The sequence below is a fragment of the Mirounga leonina genome, unplaced genomic scaffold (genome assembly GCF_011800145.1).
Source record: "Mirounga leonina isolate KUSES-001 unplaced genomic scaffold, KU_Mleo_1.0 Mir_129, whole genome shotgun sequence".
In the NCBI taxonomy this organism is placed as follows: Eukaryota; Metazoa; Chordata; class Mammalia; order Carnivora; family Phocidae; genus Mirounga; species Mirounga leonina.
In genome coordinates, this window is record NW_023270323.1 from 22,941,149 (window position 1) to 22,960,788 (window position 19,640).

The following is a 19,640-nucleotide window of genomic DNA, read 5'->3' on the forward strand; positions in this document are numbered from 1 at the left end:
TCACCTCAGTCCTGACCTTGTGGAGCTTTGCTAGTAACTCAAAGACTCTTGGCAAACAGCATGTTAAATATTTTCTTGATTTCATAATGCGCTCAATGCCGTAGGCACAAGGCAAAGTCCTGATTAGTTCGAGTCTAACTGATGGCGAAAGAAAGAGGCAAAAAGAAGGAAAGACATGTTTTCACCAAGCTCCACCCGAAGGTAAACTTTATGAAGATAGGGATTTTGTTCTGTTCTGTTTGGTCACCCATATGTCACGAGCTCCTAGAACCGTGCCTCGTACACAGGAGATACCCACTAAAAATCTGCTCAATCTGTTCCACACCTTCAAAAAAAAAAAAAAAAGTCAAGGCAATTATAAAGGTAACTTATTATAGAGCACATTCCATTTAGTTCAATGATCATTTCCAGCAGTGGTATAGACAGAAACTTCAAAGCTGCACTTGGGTCTTTTTCATTTTGGAAGCCCAGCAGCCAGTTCCCAGCGAGATGTGACAGCCCACTGCATCTACCTGAGGTTTTGAAACACCCCCTTGATTTCATATTTCTGGTGCTGCTCCTGAGAAGCTGAAAGCTTCTGGGAGAAAGGAAGAACGGAAGCTGGTTGTATGAGGGTTACAAGAAGTAGATTTCTCTGCTAAGTAGGAAAGGAGAGATTTGGTGTAGCCTGGCGAGGATCCTTGAGTAACATTGTGAGTGGCTGAAAAATGATGTTGTCGATTCGTATTTTGGATATTAGACATGAGTTTCATTACTCATGAAAAATAAAAGGCAGATCTCAGCAAAGACTCTATTTTCTGGAATCATTTGCCTCCCAAGAGAGACTGGCACTTTTCAATCAGTTTGGACCCCTAGAAAAAAAAAGCAAATAAGTACATCTGTAAGAAAAAGAGAAACAAAACAAAACAAAACATCTGAACATCTATGGTCCCCAAATAGAAAATCTTTAAGACTTACCTGTTATATGCCTGAGAGGGGCTCTAATGTGCCCACAGCTCAAGGTCTTAGACTTTCTCATGGCCTAGTCTCTGAGCTTAAGGACTTAACTAACTGCAATGCCTCTCCCACTCTCAGGACCCCGGATTTGGAATAAATAAAAATTTGCTGTTTCCTCACAAAAATATGAGACTCTTTAGCTGCAGGGTAAAAACATAATCAACATCAGCCTCTCATTGCGTTTTAAAACTTCCCTAGGTGAATCCCATGCTAAAGCATTATATAACCAGGTATAAGAACTCAAGAGGAACAAAATCACCAACATTGATCAGAGTATCTCTACTGCCTTCATACATACTGGTATTGACCTCCATGCTAAGTCCAGAAGTTTTCCCCAATTTTTACCCGTATAGTCTTTATTCAAATAAAAGTCATTTGTGGAAGCCCAGAGAAATCAATAAAAGTTAACTCGCCTTTAGTGAAGTGGGAATGGGACCCCTAGAACTCCACTGCTAAGATTAGCGCATGCGTACCCCCCCCACACACACACACACATCGAGGTGATAGATGATTTGCACTCCTAAGAGTTCCTAGCACCCTGTGGGACATGGTTAGAAGCCGGTTAATTTAGTCCTTCTTCGTACCCTCAGACCACACCTAAATCATCTAGAGACTGGAATCTATTTGTTTTTAAAAAGAGCACCCCAGTTTAAGGTATCTTTGTTGTTGTTGTTGTTGTTGTTTTTAGATTTTATTTATTCATTTGAGAGAGAGACAGAGACAGAGAGAGGCAGAGGCAGGGGGAGAAGCAGACTTCCCTCTGAGCTGGGAGCCTAATGTGGGGCTCGATCCTAGGACCCCGGGATTACGACCTGAGCTCAAGGCAGACGCCTAACCATCTGAGCCACCCAGGTGCCCCGGTATCCTTGTTTCTATGGCAACCCATGACTTTTTAAATCCTTCTTCGTGGGAACTTTTCCCATAAACTTAACCTCAAGACCCTCATATTTAATCTTGTTCATTGGCTCTGAACCTAACAATAGTGGGCTAAGTCTTATTTCTCCGTATCTGTCCTTCCAGGCTTTATTTATTTCATACTTCCTCAGTAAATTTCTAATTTGTAATGAAACTAAATGTTGGGGTGGGGGGGGCGTTTCTGGTAAAGGTAAGGTAGAAGAAAGGCATCTGAGAAACTACTATAATAATGAGAAATGTCCTGCATGAAGTAAGGGATGATAACGTTACATCCTGAGGCAAAGTCCACGGAAGGTTTTGAAATATAAAACATGGACTCATGATGTAATGCAGGGAAAAGACAGAGGAAACATTTTCCTTACACTGACATCAAATTAGTCACTCTGATTTCCTATCATCCTGGACATGTTGGTAGACTGCTATCATGTCACCTAAGACTTTGGAAAAAACATCACCAATTTCTCCATATCCCTGTGACATGTTTTTCAATCCTGTTACCGTTCTAGATACTCTCTGGACATAACAATTTGCCAGTGTCCTTTTAAAATGTATTGTCTCTCATCTCTTCCAATATCCCAGTGCAATCATGATAAAAATATTATTTAAAAAAGAAGAAAGCCTTATTGATGCTAAAAAGAAAAAAATCAACATAAGAGATATTGATGAACTGTTGAGGAAAAAAAAAAAGAGAGTCATCAGTATGATATTGACCAATATTTCAAAGTACAAAAATAGAAGCTCAGAATAATAAAATGATGATATGCCACAGCAGTAAAAGACCAGAAAGTCACTGATTTCTGGGTTGCTTTTGGTTCTTATCTGCTGCCCAGCCTGTTTTTCTAACTTCCTAAAGATTCCTGTAGCCACCACCATGCTTTCAATAAACTAATCTTTACTTAGCCAGAATTTGATCCTATTATTTACACCTAAAGAACTCCCATTGACATATCAGTAAAAATACTGTTCAAATAATAGACAAAATAATATTTTAAAATGCAAGCACCCAGAAAGTTTATCTGCCAGGTGCCCATTCTGAAATAACACAGACAGAGAGACATATGCACCTATATGTTAAGAATGTAGCCCAGCAAACCATAATATAATCCAAGAAAAAACATAAAATAGTATTTTAGAAATAGTCCAATTTACCCAGGACAGCCATGAATCAATCCTAGAAATAACTAGATCCAATTGAAAGATTAAGTCAGAATTCTCTTACAAAAACTATATTATTGAGAACCTGAAGCATTGTAGTGGTGTGATGAAAGTAGGTGCTTTTTATTTGCCAACATAGAAAAAGAAAGACAATTAGTAACTCTCAAAAACAGAAGGATATAGTAGGGAATCATAGTCCAAATGTGCAAAACTAATAAAAGTGGCATGATTTTCTGCAGCTTAGGTAAGAAAATAGATTTTGTTTAATCTCTACACCTTTTAACAGGGTAAGTCATTCCATTGGTCAATCCATTCATGGTACTCATGTAAATTATATTCCAAGTAAACACACAATTAAATATACTATTTAATGGTTTCCAGTTTTTAGCATCCACTTATGAACAAAGCATATGAACCTTATATTTAACATGCAGATAAATAAACCCAGACAATGTAGAAGTAATAGTATATACAGCTTTAAAAAGAAAAGCTGGCAAGGAAGTCAAAGGAAGTTTAGACACATTAACTATTTTTGGAGAATCATTAGATGCTGACTGGTATTAAAGGGCCAAGAAATAAAATATAACCAATAAAAGAATGAGAAATACTTTTAAATAAATTAAGAAAGCATCTATGGTTAAGGTTCTTGAAGTTAGCGTAAGTACACTAAATTCATTATATGATTTTAATATTTTAAGAAACTATTACAGTGATGATGGTAATCACTGGAACTAAAAGTGCAAACTTAAAAGTGGTTACCTTTTGGGAATGGGAAAAGCACCTTGCTCTTCTGCTTGAACTTCTACTGTGTTCAGGTATTACCTACATAATTTTTCAAAGCGTGCGTAATGTAGTATAAGAAACTGAATATGGGGCGCCTGGGTGGCTCAGTTGGTTAAGCGACTGCCTTCGGCTCAGGTCATGATCCTGGAGTCCCAGGATCGAGTCCCGCATCGGGCTCCTTGCTCAGCGAGGAGTCTGCTTCTGCCTCTGACCCTCCCCCCCTCATGCTCTCTCTCTCTCTCAAATAAATAAATAAAATCTTTAAAAAAAAAAAAAAAAAGAAAAAAGAAACTGAACATGGTAACCGGGAATGATCTGATCCACATAGGTTGGGATTATCATGTTGCTTCATCTGATCCTTGTTTTTTCTCTGGAGACACATCCAAGATTGCAGTAGCTCTGATAGTAGACCCATCAAATTGTTAAGCACAGAAGCCTGAACTGACATCTTTCCACATGAACCTATGTCAAGTCACATCTAACAGTAGAACCTTGCTTTTTTTCCATTGTTAAATTTCATGTATTATTTTCAAAGCATTATTTCAACCTGCCCACATTTCTGCTAATTCATGTTTACTTTCTTCTATATTATATTCTGTTGGTTGATAGAGAAATATCTCAGGCTATCATTATCATTCCCCACCAACCTGGCAGAAAGAATTTCTGTGAGTTGAATTTTCTTGCTGAACCTGCTGATGTCTACAATTCACGTTATTATTTCATGGAATGTGAGATGCCTTTTCTTTGGATGATCCAAATTCACCCTGTGGAGCTGAATTTCTTATTTTTCTCTTATATATATATTTCAGTTGTACTCTTGCCAACATTCCAACATCGACTTTGGTCCACCCTTTTTCTCCAAAGAATTTGGCTTGCTTCTTAAAATATGTCTTCCATCTTGTCTAAAAATGCTTTGTCTTCCCAATAGCCATAGCTAGTAAGACAGTCTTCAAACCTGCCCACTTTCTCTTTTAACAGGCAGAACAGGTTCACATAATCGACTATTATAATCTCCGAAAAGAAAACAAAGAAAATGCCTGTAGGTCCTTGGGGCGGTTAGTCTTTCCTAGCTAACTTGGAACATGCATAGACTGCCAGTTGGCTGAGTCTCTTCACTTCTGGGGTCTTGGTTCCATGGGGGTTCCCGGAGTATCTAGTTATTATTCCTTTGCACTATAGTCAAATCTAGAACCCTTTATTAAACATAGAAGTACAAAGACACGAATTCTTGACAATAAAATTCTAAAACAGTTTGATAATCTATTCCCACATTTTTTGCTAAGCCTGTTCATACACCATAAAGTTATTTTTTAAATATTCCAGTCTCTTATCTTTACATTTAATATCCCCCAATTCTTTCCCTTTCTTTCATGAATATGTTATTTTCCAATCGTTTCGTTATTTCTGCTACTGTCCTTGGTGCCAGCTTCTTACTGAGAGTTGAGCATATGAAATAGGGGGAGGGAAGGGGGAACAGTGTATGATTAGCCGCTTGCACCTTAGCAGAGTGATTCTTAAAGTGGTCCCCAAACCAGCAGCGTCAGCAGCACCTGGGAACTTGTTAGAAATGCAGATTAGCAGACCCCTCCCCAGAACTACTGAATCAGACACCCTGTGGGTGCAAAATGCTGATTTTGTTTTAGTAAGCTGTGGAATTGATTCTGATGCACACTAACATTTCAGAATCGCTGCCTTAGGATAATCAGCCAAGGGTAAACTTGACCAAACTTTAGAGATAGTGCATAATTACAGATAATAAGCATTTTTATCTGAAGAAGTAATTCTGGCAAATTTTAATGAACATGATATATTCTTCAGATAGCTTCTATTTTCTCCTTTAATTTGGAGGAGAAATCCTAAAGAAAGTAGAGAGGGGAGGGGAGAGAAGGGGAAAATAGTTGGGCTTTCCAACCATTAAGTTAAAGATTGCTGTTAGGCAAAAAGTGTGGGGAAAAACACACAGAAATCTTCCTATCATGCTATTCACCAGTAATAGTTTGAGCAAATAATATTCTTATGCAGGAACAAGAATACTTCCAGAAAACTCGCTTGGGAAATCGCAGGCACAGGCCCTTCTTCAAAGTGTTGATCTGTGTGGCTATGGGGTTGTTACTCAGGGGGAAACATGTTTTCTGAATGCTTTACAAAAAGCAAAAAGGCTTTAAAATAAATAAATAGACTCTAGCAGAGGTGATTACTTCGATTTTGTGTATCAGCGAGTCTGGAGGTCAGTAAACTTTTTCTGTGAACAGCCTGATAGTCAATAGCTGGGGCTTTGCGGTTCATAGAGTCTCTGTCACAGTTGTGTCTCAGTCTGCAATTTCTTAATTCAGCCGTTGTAGACAGAAAGCAGCCGTAGACAATACGTAAATAGATGGGCACGACTGTGTGTCAATACAACCTTATTTATATAAACAGGAGGTGGAGTCGATTAGCCCAAAGGCTGTAGTTTGCCTGCCCTTGACTAGACCATAGACATATGATTTTTAACATAGACACATGTACAGTTTAGCTGAATAGGTAGAAAAGAGCCACTGAAGGTAATTAAGGATTCATGAAAATTGGTACCTGCGAAAACATTTCCCCGGGCCACTGCTAAACTTAACCCTGATCCAAACCATCCCTAGTCTGTTTGCACTATAAAGGCTGCTTTATTTTTTTACCTACAGTCTTGCATTCCTCTACTCAGATACTATAATCTACTATTTCTGAGTTTCTGTTCCTCAATTCATGCCCCTGGGACAGCAGTTTGTCCTAGGTCCCCTCCATGAATTTTTTTTTTTTGAAGATTTTATTTATTTATTTGACAGAGAGAGACACAGCGAGAGAGGGAACACAAGCAGGGGGAGTGGGAGAGGGAGAAGCAGGCCCCCCGCCGAGCAGGGAGCCTGATGTGGGACTCGATCCCAGGACCCTGGGATCATGACCTGAGCCGCAGGCAGACGCTTAACGACTGAGCCACCCAGGCACCCCCCTCCATGAATTTACATGAATTTTCTGTGCCACATCCTACCATGATATTCTTAGAAATTTAACTCCTACTTAAAATGAAAATCATTTACTTGTTAACTGTATGCAATTAGATGAATTCCAGAAAACAGTCTGCTGGGAGTCAGTTTGGTGGGTGTGCACAGGTACTCTGTTCTGTCATTGTTCTCTCCTCTCTATTCTTCAACCCCTATTCTGATGATCTTCTGGCCACTGAGAAAATGAAACCCTTTTCACTGGTTCCTTAGTTAAGCCCCAAACTACATCTGGTGACTATTCCTGACTGTGTCCCAGAAATTTCTAGAACAAAACTACAGTTTGCCCAGACAGGTTTTTAAACTGCTATTTCTTTAAAATTTTATGACATTGCAAGGACACCATTTCTCTTCAATTACCCAAGTCTTCAGTCCATCCTCCCTCCTCGCACCCCGAATCCTAAACGTCTCCACTCCACCTGGTGTCATGACTCTGGTATTCATCTCTGTCTGTGTCTAACACTGCTAGTTTCCTCAAGTAAACATAAATATTAACATATCCTAAAGCCGAATATAATCGATTACACCAATCCATCTAGACTGTGATTTTCTCCGCATTCACTCACAATTGGAATGGAGAACATATTTTTTTTTTTAACTTCAGTAAATCCTAAGCATGCTAAGAGAATAACAAGGAGACAGAGATACCTCTTCTCGGAAACACATTTCACTCGTCTCTGCTTGGCAGCACTTCTCCACCAGGTGGGCGAAATCTGCAATCATTGATTGGAACTGCATCTCTGTTGCATATGGTTTCTGCTTCACAAGGTTGCTGAGGAGCCTGAATCAGAAAGGAGTGGCAAAAATACAAGTACACCCTGAGTTCTAGAAGATCAGCTTGCACACCTGCCTTACTGATTTAAAGCTAGACACCACCCACTCCTCTTCGTCGCCCCCACTCTGATGCTTAGAAGCCCTGAAAATGCCGTGCTTTGTTCACAGATTTCACACTGCCCATCTCCATCTTCGTGTTTTACCCAACATACTTTCCTTCCAGGACACCTCTTTTACATAATTCATACATTAAATTTAATTATTTTTATATAATTATTACTAGGGTAAAGATTTTTGTTTTCTATTTTCATTGCATTGGATGGTAAATAGATGATATAGTAAATTAAATCATTTTTCCCAGAATATTTTGTTATGAACATTTATTCTGAACCACTAACTTCCAAATAAATATTACAAGTGTAACACACCTGAAGTTGAGGGTCTTTCATATGTAATTAATGATAAGCCAATAAACCAATTTCAAACTATAATGGTTTGATAATCATCTCCAATTTTCTTCACCAAAGAGTTTCCCCCACAACTGTAGTTTCAACCACTTTGAATATTCAAAAGTGTAACCTGGTTTCTGTCTCTCTAGTTAATAAAATAGTATTTCAAATCTTCCAGTGTTACCTTTTCCCTCTCTCTCTCTCTCTCTTTTTTTTTTTTTTACTGTTTTAGACCAAGACAGATTTAACCACAGAGAAAATATGGCATGAGGGGTAGGAAAAATGCACTTTAATCAGTATTTTACTGTTTAACCAAAAACCCTTGCTTATTCTTCGTTTTCAAATTCAAATTGATAATACCCCGTGGCCTTATTTGTGCCTTGAATGGGTATAAAAGAAAATATCTCAAAGCTCTAAGTAGCTATTTCTCTGATAATTTAAGCCAGGGGTCCAGTAAACAATTGCAGGTAGTAATTATTTTAGGCTTAGAAGTATAATGTTATAAATATATCATATCACAAGACAGAAAACTCCAAAGCCCCAGTTGCCTGGGGTGGGCTGCTCACTCGGCAGGGGGCCGGCACAGTCTGTGTCCCGCTGTCATCAGTGAGGGAAGACGGAGGGGAGGGACCAGCCGGTGAGGGGGGAGGTGCCCGCTGTGGTCAGTTTCACCCCTGCCCCACACACGCCCTCCTCTTCTCCCAGCTGTCTCAATGTGGGCAGCTGACCCAAGCGACTCGCTGAGCCATTTGGCTCCTGGACTAAGAGGCCGCCACCTTTCGCCGCCCAGCAGTGACCAACAGCAACGCCCCCAGCATACAGGTGGCCCTAGCTCAGGCACTGTGCAGCAGTGAGCATGGTCACCCGCAGGGAAGGCAGGCGCCGGGAGCAAAGTGGAGGACATGGCTAAAGCAAACTTGGCCCTCTGCAGCTCTCATGACCAGCGCAGTCGAGCAGTGCCCTCGGGACCTACAAAAACAGCCGCACCCAGAGCCCATAGCATGCCGATCCCATTAAACAACAGAACAAGACATCCAGCTTAACATGGTAGCCGGCTGGACACGCCTCTTTGAACTTGCCATTTCGACTCCACCCTCTCCCACCGCCCCCAACCCTCACACCCCCACCCTGCCTTGAGGATAGACAAGCTAAAACAACAGCAGGACTAAAAATATTAGGAAAGCACAAGCTAATGATTTTTTTTTTTTTAAGATTTTATTTATTTATTTGTCAGAGAGAGAGCACAAACAGGGGGAGCGGCAGGCAGAGGGAGAAGCAGGTTTCCTGCCAGGAGCCTGCCAAGCAAGGAGCCCAATGTGGGACTTGATCCCAGGACACTGGGATCATGACCTGATCCGAAGGCAGATGCTTAACCAAATGAACCACCGAGGCACCCCGATAATGATTTCTTTTCAGCAACTACCTCAAAAGGAGGCTGGTTTGAGGAACCCATATCGTTGCCCCTCAGCTGGCAGACAGAGCTGAAAGAAGCGAAGAGATTTTAACTACTCCCACGTTTGCCTCTAATTCTAAGTCCTAGGAATCTAGGGGGGAAATCAGATATGGGAACAAAGACTTAATGTACAAAAATGCTCATTGTCACAATGTATACTGGTTAGAAATTGAAAACAATTTTCATGGCCAGCAATAAGGAATGGTTAAATTCATTATAGTACCCAGATGGTGGAATAGTACCGTGCCATTAAAATGTGGTTTTGAAGATTAATTAGTGACCAAAATGCATACATTATAATTTTTTAAAACTATATCAAAAATAGTGGCAACAGCCAACATATTTACTATGATCCAGGCAATGTGCTGAGAATTTATATTATCCCATGTAATACTGTCAGTTACCTCTTTTTTTTTTTTAAGGATTTTATTTATTTATTTGACAGAGACAGAGGTAGCGAGAGCAGGAACACAAGCAGCGGGAGTGGGAGAGGCAGGCTTCCCTCCGAGGAGGGAGCCCGACGCAGGGCTCGATCCCAGGACCCTGGGATCATGACCTGAGCCGAAGGCAGATGCTTAACGACTGAGCCACCCGGGCGCCCCAGTTACCTTTTTAATAAGGCTCTATGTCATCTCCATTTTGCATTTGTAACCGTGATTTCAGACCCCCTGGGAATATTACAGTTTTGGGCATATACAGCAAACCAGTGAGGTCAGCCTCCCTCCCAGAAGGCAGGAGGATTGGGAACCACTTGGGAGAACTCCTCCTGAGACCGGAAGTCAGCCTCACAGACTGCCACCCAGTAAGAAAGGCTTGGTCAGTGGAAGACGGGAATGATTTCGTGGTTCCCCAACTGAGCCTTCATTAGACTCATTTCTGAGTTACATGGGATCAGGATTCCTATTCGAAAAAGTGCTGTAAGAGAACTTTCACCGAAGTCCTGCCGACCCTGGATACACAGCACTGCCCTGGGGCCCGCGGCAAGTGGGTAATAATCCTGGGGGTCAGGGGAAAGGGGCAATTTTCTTTTCACGACAAAACAGAACACAGCTTTGTCATTTCTAGGGACCCCATCTGCAGCTGAGCAGGAGACAGCAGTACCTGGAGGGCAGGACGGTCCCCAGGGGCCCAGGAGTGGTGCCAGGGAGAGCATGCTTGGAGAATTCCTGAGGGTCAAGGGAGTTTCCTCAGCTCTCCCCTAAGCACGGACTCTAGGGATAATTGCTTGGAACTGAAATTTTGTATAAGCAGCTAGTCGCAAGATTGTGCAAAACTCATTAAATATTAGAACCATAGACTGATGGACAAAGGGCAATTGTGGGAGCATGCGCTTGTATGCATATGTGACATTATATATTCTTATACTACACATATGTTTATAATGGGCACTTCTGCAGTGTTGCAATAAAAGTGTTAATGATTTTCTTCTCTCTGTATTTTCTAAATTTTCTGCAATGATTATGCATTACTTTAATAGCAACAGAAATCAATATTTTAAAAAGAAATAGAATAGTATAAACATTATTTTTTCTCTCCAACTCTTCTGTACATAGTTAATCTTCTAATTAGACCTAAACTTGATCTCACTTGAAAGAAAACGCCGTACTTGTTTTTAAGTATCTCTGTATAATTCAAGTCTGTATGGTTACATATATCATCAAACTAGTTTCCACTACCTTTGAATAATCATTATCAGTGTTTAGGAAACTAATTAGTAAAAGTGAGAAATACAGGCTATTTTCCATTGGCGTTTGGTGCAATTTGTCTTAGAATGTATTTTCCTACAAAATGATGTGGAGATTCACTGACCAATCCTTGAAAGCATAGGCTTGCTGAAGGCCCAGGTAATAGAAACTACCTGTCACGGGAGCCTACACTGTGGAAATACCCCATCTCCAAACTTGCAACTGGGGCTTCTATGATCTGGCTTAGGGGGTTCAGCACCCAAAGGACAGGAGCTAGTATAGGAAGGAGACAGAGTTCATACTAGTTCATGCAAAATCTGGACTTCTCTTTCCTTCTTTTGTCATAAAAAGGGCACAAACTTTGAAGTCAAACTTACTTCGGTTCGAAGTAAGTGTGATGGTGAGTGAAGTTCTTAACCTCTCTGACCTTTATCTATAAAGAGAAAATGTGAACACTTACATTCCAAGGCATTTGTAAGGACCCAAAGTAACGTATTAAAGGGCTGAGTACAGTAACTGGCATAGTCTAGGCAATAAATAATGGCAAAGGTAATAGTAATGATGAATAATTATAATAATAACAGCACATCTTGCTTCCATTTCAAATTATCGGTTGTTTCCAACCATGGTCTCCTTCTTCCTTGATTCTCACAATAAATGGTACATATTCACAGCTCTTCTCCTATGTATTCATTTATTCATTCAGCAAATGATTGATGAGCATCTTTACAATTTCCCTGAGGATCTGAGCTGTAGATTCAACAGTAACAGAGAAACCTAATGGGAGAGGCAGGAAAGCTCCCTTGTCTATACCCTCTTCTTCTCTCACTTTCAAGCTGTGGGATCCAAGTGCCTTCATGGCTTGGCCCCTCCCAAGTCACACTGAACCACTCCACTATGCTTTCCTCTTTCCCCTGCTGGGTGGGCTGATTTCCAAATACACTTCCCCAGAGGAACCAGTAGGAGGAAGACGAGCAAGACTGCTGGGTTTCCAGAACATCAGCCAACAGCTGTTTATTTAAACCAGGAGAAACATCCAAATTGTACTGGAATAGGCAAGGGGGAAAAAGTCTCCCATTATGAGAAGATGGAAGGTCTGGGAATGAAATACAGAGCAGGGATATCAGGAGGTCGTGTTATCCCTCCTTGGAACTCCAGACATAAAGGCGGTCATTTCTACAACTGGGGACTCTGTGACACTTAGAAGCTTGACTCCCTCCCCACAAAAACTGTCAAACACTTGTAATCTGCTTGCAGTTGAATTACCTCTCCTGCCCACTTCCTCCCTCTCCCACCCTGATCTCCCTGCCTACCAACCTGACCACTGTTATTTAAAAATAGTTCCCTTAATTCTATTTTTTAGCTTAAAATTTTTAATTTACCTTTTTACATCTTAAATCCTATTTCTAATTCAGTACCATCAACTTGTTTTCAGTTTTTCATTTTCATTAAATTTACCCACCATTTAATTTAAAGCACATTCTAGTCTTTATATACTTTCTTAAATCTTCGCATTTCAACTCAATATTTTTTTTAATTGGACTTTAAATTTTTTTTACTTTGAACTTCTATTTCCCTTTGACTATCTCTATCTTATTACATGATCTCAATTTCTACCTTCTCTTCTACCTTGCTCAATTATTCTTTCCCCTCCCAAAGCCCCTTCACCGGTTTTTTTGTTTTCTTGTTTTTGCGTTTATGCTGTGATGGTCAGCCCGAATTATAAATGTAAGAAAGCCATAGAGAGCCCTTGCCACTATCCCAGAAAGTAAGAGGTTTTTTGTTTTTTTTCCAATTTGACCCTTGACTCTTAACATGGATTCTCACAGAATATTCCAGAAATCTCTACGTTAACTGTTTCCATGCTACTGTTTTCTCCATACAGAGAACACAGTGAATTCACTAGAACAAGGATGATTCCTAATATTTCATACTTTTTATTATCTAGCCCTTATCTAAGAGCTCAGTGTTTTATTTTATTTTATTTTATTTTAAGAGGGAGAGAGAGAAAGCGCAGGTGTGAGTAGAAGGGGAGGGGCAGAGGAAGAGTTAGAGAGAGGATCTTAAGCAGGCTCCATGCACTCAAAACCCTGAAATCTCGACCTGAGCTGAAATCAGGAGTTGGACACTTAACCAACTGAGCCACCCAGGCGCCCCAAGAGTTCAGTGTTTTAAAATTATAACCAGTATTATAATTCCTTGATTAGGGCACACTAAAAGCTATATGTTGGTAGTTAAAGCATATGTGCTTTGAGCCAGATAGCTTGGGTGAATTTTCCAGCTCAACGACCTATTTACCTGTTGCATGATCTCATACCAAGTCTTCTTGCCTTCTGAGCCTCAATTACCTTACAATTAAAATGGCATATAATATTATCTACCTTATAAATTTATGGTAAGGATTTGGTGAGATGCCATACATAAAGCGGTGCCTATCTATACCCAGAGAACTTCCTCAAGAGAAGGCAAATGTGCACACTAGAAGAGACCTCATTCTCCTACATTCCCACATCCAGCCTGAGCGAACAAAAGAATGGCTGACTAAATGTTAACAATGGTTTTCGGGGGTTTCCTGGGAAGTGTTAAAGTCTAGTTTAGGACTGGCTCACCTTGACAACTGCAGGAAGGATTCCAAGGGTCAGCTGGCTTAAGAATTGCAAGTGCTGTGATAAAACAGAGCAAGCAACAGCCTGTGCTTGCTGCCCGGGAGTATGTGTCATTCTGGAAGCAACAAAAACTTTGCCTCACTTGGCAAGATATATTGTTGGACTCGGAATATTTAGACCCTGCAAGTGCATGTCTTAGAGTAAATAAATGAATTAGAAATACAGGAAGCTACCACTTCTAATGATCTTGGGGGAGAAGGAATAATGAGGACTAGGGCTCACTTGCTTTCTCCTGAGGACAGGAGCAGGGGCACTAGAAGGGAACTGCCCCACCGTTGGGGGGTTGGAGTGCTATCAATGCATGCTGCTGATTCAGGGAAACCAGAATTTCACCCTTTGGCTTTTCCTAGAATGGTCACCTTTGGTCATCTCCAAACGGGGCCTCTAACAGCACACTCACCAGAAGCCGAATTCATTCTAGGGGAAAATGCCTGGACCATGGGAGTATCTTGCCTCCAGGCTCAGGAGTGGAATGGGAGTGAAGAGATGGATGATTGATGCTGCTAAGAAAGGAAATTCTTTGTCTACAGCAGCAAACAAGAAGTCTCTTTTCTAAGAGCTGACAATAACTGTTCCATTCAATCCATCTACGCAGGAGTGGGGAGAACTGGGGAAAATGCCAACCACCTGTGAGATCTTAATCACCTTATGCTCTCAGTGGCAAAGGGCAAATCGGCTGCTCTAAAGTTATGTGTGCTGATGCACTACTTCCAAAGCCAAGCCGGTGACACCTCAGTCACCTCAGCCTCAGTCACACTCAGAAATCTGAGTCTCCCAGGTCACTTGTCACCATGCTGAGGTTTCTACACCCCTAATCTGACCCATCTCCTATTCTCCTGGTCCTCTGTCTCCTTTGTCACTTGAGGCTTTCTCAAGAAAACGTCCCTCTATCCACAGCTTCTCTTCTGAACTTCTCTGTCTTGCTCTATCAGAAAACATGAGGCTCCCCAGAGGATACAGCTTCCCCCAGGACCTTTCAAGGGGAGGCTGTTTTGCTTGAACTCCTACCTTAGTATCTAGGTCTCTTTTACTTCCAGGATATCCCTTCTTTATCCTCTTTGAAAAGCCATAGCTCCTTTGAAGTTCACATTATCAAATTCTAACATCCCTCATCGATACTTATTCCTGCCTCATATAGAAAGTCTGGCCATTTTCCCTCATTTTTGATGACTTCAGACCCAGTGTATCACCTCTCTTTCCACTATTATCTTGACATTTATCATTTTCTGTAGTTTCAACAACTGTATTAATGATCCACAGGCAGCAGATTGATTACAAAAATGGACCAATTATCCATCTTTATCTGTATCCATGTCCTTTACAATGTGATGTTCCAACTCTTTCTATCAAGAAATGAAGTCTATTTCCATACCCTACTTTAATCTGGGCTGGCCCTATGACCTCCCTTACAGCATCAGTGGCATTGCATGGTTCCAAACCTGGGCCTCGCGAGACCTCCACACATCCACCTTCTCCCAGCTACCATGTGAAGAAGCCTAGGTTAATCTGCCAGAGGACAGAAGACCACGTGCAGCAGAGACAAACCGTCCTAGCCAAGGCCAGCCTTGGCCAGCCAGCTCCCAGCTGACTTAGCAGCTGACCATACACTCTTGAGCAAGCCCAGCTGAGAATAGCTGAGGCTGGCCCAGGTCAACAGACTCATCCAGTCAACCCACAGACTCTATTGCTGACTTCATCCAGAAGCCCTTTCTACATAGAACACATGTTGGGAAACTTTGCTCGAACGTATAGACATTGTATTCTATTGGTAACATTTCTCACCAATAGGCTTCAGTATTGGAAAGAGCAACCAAATCCAAATTGCACTTTGCAAAGTAATAACTTATATTCATAAAATTTTCTAATTTATAAATGTTTTCAATGCATTACATATGTATATATCATACACACACACGTACAAATGTTCCAAATTTCCCATTTTAGGAAAAATAAATTAATGTACTTCTCTGTCAATATTTTCTGATCATAGACTTCCATCTCATTAGCTGATCTAATTGGGGTAGCAACCATGATAGCCATATTGCAAAACTGCAGGAATATCCTCCATTCTACTTGACCTCTAACATAACATTTAGCTGATCCATTCATTATGCAATATTTATATCTGAGCCCAGTTTACAGTTCTCTATACCTGCTCCCTTGTGGGCAGAACAAATTAAAGGACAAATTAAACAAGTATTCTTACTTTTGCTTTTCAGTTTGGAATTCCTCCTCCTGAGCTTTGCACAAGTTCTCTTTAAGGTTGATGACTTGGTCACAGGATAAAGGTGGAGAAATATAAGTTCCATTGACTTGCAGATCATCAAAGCATGGCTTCCTGAAGGCATAGGAGGCATCACAGCAGTGGCCCACACCAGCATTGATAGGCTCTGCCTCATGTCTTCTGCATAAACCTCCAAGAATTAGTTTTGCCTTTCCCAGAAGAGAATTAAAATAAGAGCCATAAGGTTTAGGTCATTTTTTTGTGTTTTGTTTTGTTTTGTTTTACTCCATAGAAAACAAGACTCATAAAGATTCTCAAATTCTGGTTTCTTCTAGTTCAGCCTGGATTTCACTGTTTGGGAAAAAGCAGGAGTGTCAGATGCAGCCTGGTTCCCAGATTTGTCCTCCCTCTTCCCCTCATCCTCAAGTTGAGTTCACTTGGACTCCACCTCCAGGTTCCTTCCCAGTCCAATTTGTAGACCAGTGTTGACTTAAGATAGGAGTTTCTTATGCTCTTTTAAATTAAAATCAAGCCTCAAGTCAACACCACTGCTAATTTGACTCAGAAGTATAATTGATAAGTGGAGTTCTTACTTAAGAAGCTCAAATCCAATTTGTTTCTATTTTCTAAAACTGGACATCTGTAAACACCACAGAACTTGGCGTATGGTAAATGCTCTATGAATATTTATTGAATGAATGAATGAATGAATGAATGATGAAATAAATCTTTGGATCCTAGTTCAGTTATCACCTTCATTTCTTTGTCCTCTTCTAGAAATGTCACCTTGCTTTGCTCCTTGTGTGTCTGATTCTTATCCTGATGTTGTCTACAAGCCCACCTGTATGCCTTTCCAAGTATGACTCCCCAAATTCCCAATCATTTACGTATTTGGGAATGAAGTAATTGAAGCCAGTAAGCATCAACATTTCATGTATGAGTTTATCCATTTCAAATGTAACCAAAGAGATCACCTAAAAATAAGGCTTTAGAAACATGTAAGTCTAATTGAAAGAGTTCTCCAAGGAAGGCATGACTAGATAACAAAAATTTATAATAAAATAAAAGTTAGACAGTGCTAGATAATAAAATTTTTTATATCTTCAATCAAAAAAATTATGTTTTATCACAAGAAAGACCAATTTAGCATAAAGGACATGTTTTATCAAGAACATTTAGGGCAGAGAAAACTGTCACCAAATAAGAATTCAGTAGTGTTAAAATAATACCACTTGAGAGAGACCTGGAGACTACATCTTGGAGACATGAGCATACAGGTCCCTGGAGGGATGTTCTCCATTGTGAGGGAGACATAATTTCTCATTTCTCAGGATAGCCTGGAAGAATATCCCTTAAGACCATCCCTTCCCTTCTTCTGATTCCATTTGCACAACTACCCATATTCTCTTTCAGCTTCCTAAGTATTTTGATTCAGGAAAAAGTGTACTCTAGTTATTAGGCCCAATTATTGATGCCGTTGGAAAGACATTTCTCATTGTAAATGAACACAGTGGTGGTGTTCTGTCTAATAAATTTAACACTTGTGAGTTTGATGTGAGATAATAGACAATATAAATATTTGATCTTTGACCCCAGTTCCTGACAAAGGTCTTCTGAAGCCCTTGTAAATTCCTAAGTGATAAGGGAATTAAGAGCATCTTTTGTTCTAATGAGGTGACTCTGGGTGGGCTCCTGGATGGGGGCTGGGTCCCAGAAAGACCAAGCCATGATTAGAAGCTTGGAATTTTCAGCCCCACCCCACCCCCCATTCTCCAGAGAGGGGAGATGGGCTGGAAATGAATTAATAATTGATCATGTGTACATAAGGAAGCTTTTTAAAATCCCAACAGTTTGGGCGTTGGAAAGCTCCCAAGTGTGTGAACCCATCCATATATTAAGAAGGTGACACATCCCAATTCCACAGGAACAGAAGCTTCTGCAGTCAGGATGCTCCCAGACCTCACCCTAAGTATCTCTTCATTTGGAAGTTCTCATTTTCCTTTATCAAATATTTTACCTATCTGGTGAACTTAAGTAAGTATTCCTCTTAGTTCTATGAGCTGCTCTAACAAATTAATCAAACCTGAGAAGGAGATCCTGGGAACCTTAGATTTATAGCTGGTTAGTCAAAATCACAGGGGACAACCTGGACTTGCAAATGTTATCTGAAGTGGGATGGGAGCAGTCTTGTAGGACTGAGCCCTTAACCTGTGGAATCTGACGTCATCTCCAGATAGACTTGTCAGAATGAGTTAAATTGTAGGACACCCAGCTGGTGTCACAGAAAATTGCTTCTTGTGTGGAAAAACATCTGGTGTCAGAGGTGTGGTGACTATTTTTTGGTTTTGTTTTGTTTTTTCCTATACATTTGATTAGGATGACTTAGTCTAAAATCAGCATTTTCTTTGAAGTTGTTGACAAAGTCAATTTTGTTGGCTTGAAAATCCAAGAGTTAGACTGTGGAGTATGATCCAGGTAAAGACTTGTTGAATCTGACATCACCACCATTAGAGAAGTAACAGTCTTACCTCTGCTGCTAATCGAGACAATTGGCATGAGCTGGCCTAAAAGAAGGTCTCCTGGGGATAGAAATATTAAACTCCATTGACAATTCATGATGTGTCCACAAACTTGAGATTGATTGCTGGAGGCTAGAGATTAGGACTTCAAGAACAGGCAAACATGAAGTCAAGACGGACTTACCGAGTCCTCCATGCAGGCAAATTGTTGCTCATCTCTCAGTGGGCAACATTTGGTGGCAGCGGCTGCCATGTTCTTTGTGAACATAACCAACTCTTGAGCAGATAGTTGTGGGGTTTTCTTAGTATAAAGGATTATGAGCCTGAAAGAATAATTTCCTCTTATTCCTGGCAATGACCATGTGCCTAAAATGAAGAATTCTAGAGTTTCCTCAGTATTTGACAATCTCTAGCTTAGGTTGAATGAAACATTAAACAAAGTTTAATTCTTTTTAGTCCTTATTCCAATGACCCAAGAACTTATTCAATATACCTAGAATTCTCTTCACACCTCACACATTACTCCACCCTGATCCTTTGCTTGGGGGGGGGGTACTTATCAAGGATACTGTGAGAGCTAATTTGGATGGCTGCAAAATCAGACTTAATAAACAGCTTCTGAAATAAATGTATACACAGGCTCTTACAGCCTGTGTTGGTGTCTACAGTGTAATAAGGGGGCAGCAACAATCAGCAAACAGGCCCTAATTTCACAGGGCTCACATCCTAATGGGTGAGATAGCCGGAACACTCAATGTAGTGACAGGAATTTAGAGCGCTGTAGCTGCACAGAGAATGGCATCTAATCCCATCTCAGGAAGGTCAGGCATGCCTCCTGGAGGAAATGGCAGGTGGGCTGAGATCTAACAATAACAAAAAATGAACCTGGTGAAGGGGAGTGAAAGTGGGAGGGGAGACATTGAATGTGATTGTGGTTTTGTTTTGTGGAGTTTGGGGGTGATAATTGGGGATTGGAGACAGAAAGAGGAAGAAAGCTT

The 19,640-nt window shown here is 40.6% G+C and overlaps 1 protein-coding gene across 1 annotated transcript in view; it reads right to left on the reverse strand.

The window, feature by feature from the left end:
• Window positions 1-19,640, reverse strand: part of LOC118010853 (alpha-fetoprotein-like) — a 43,266-nt gene continuing 23,626 nt past the window's right edge. Inside the window, exons 11-15 of the mRNA XM_035005567.1 lie at window positions 18,827-18,965; window positions 16,106-16,332; window positions 7,521-7,653; window positions 815-851; window positions 1-32 (exon numbers count right to left, since the gene is read on the reverse strand). Coding sequence (XP_034861458.1) covers window positions 1-32; window positions 815-851; window positions 7,521-7,653; window positions 16,106-16,332; window positions 18,827-18,965 — 568 coding nt within the window. The remainder of the gene's footprint in view (window positions 33-814; window positions 852-7,520; window positions 7,654-16,105; window positions 16,333-18,826; window positions 18,966-19,640) is intronic.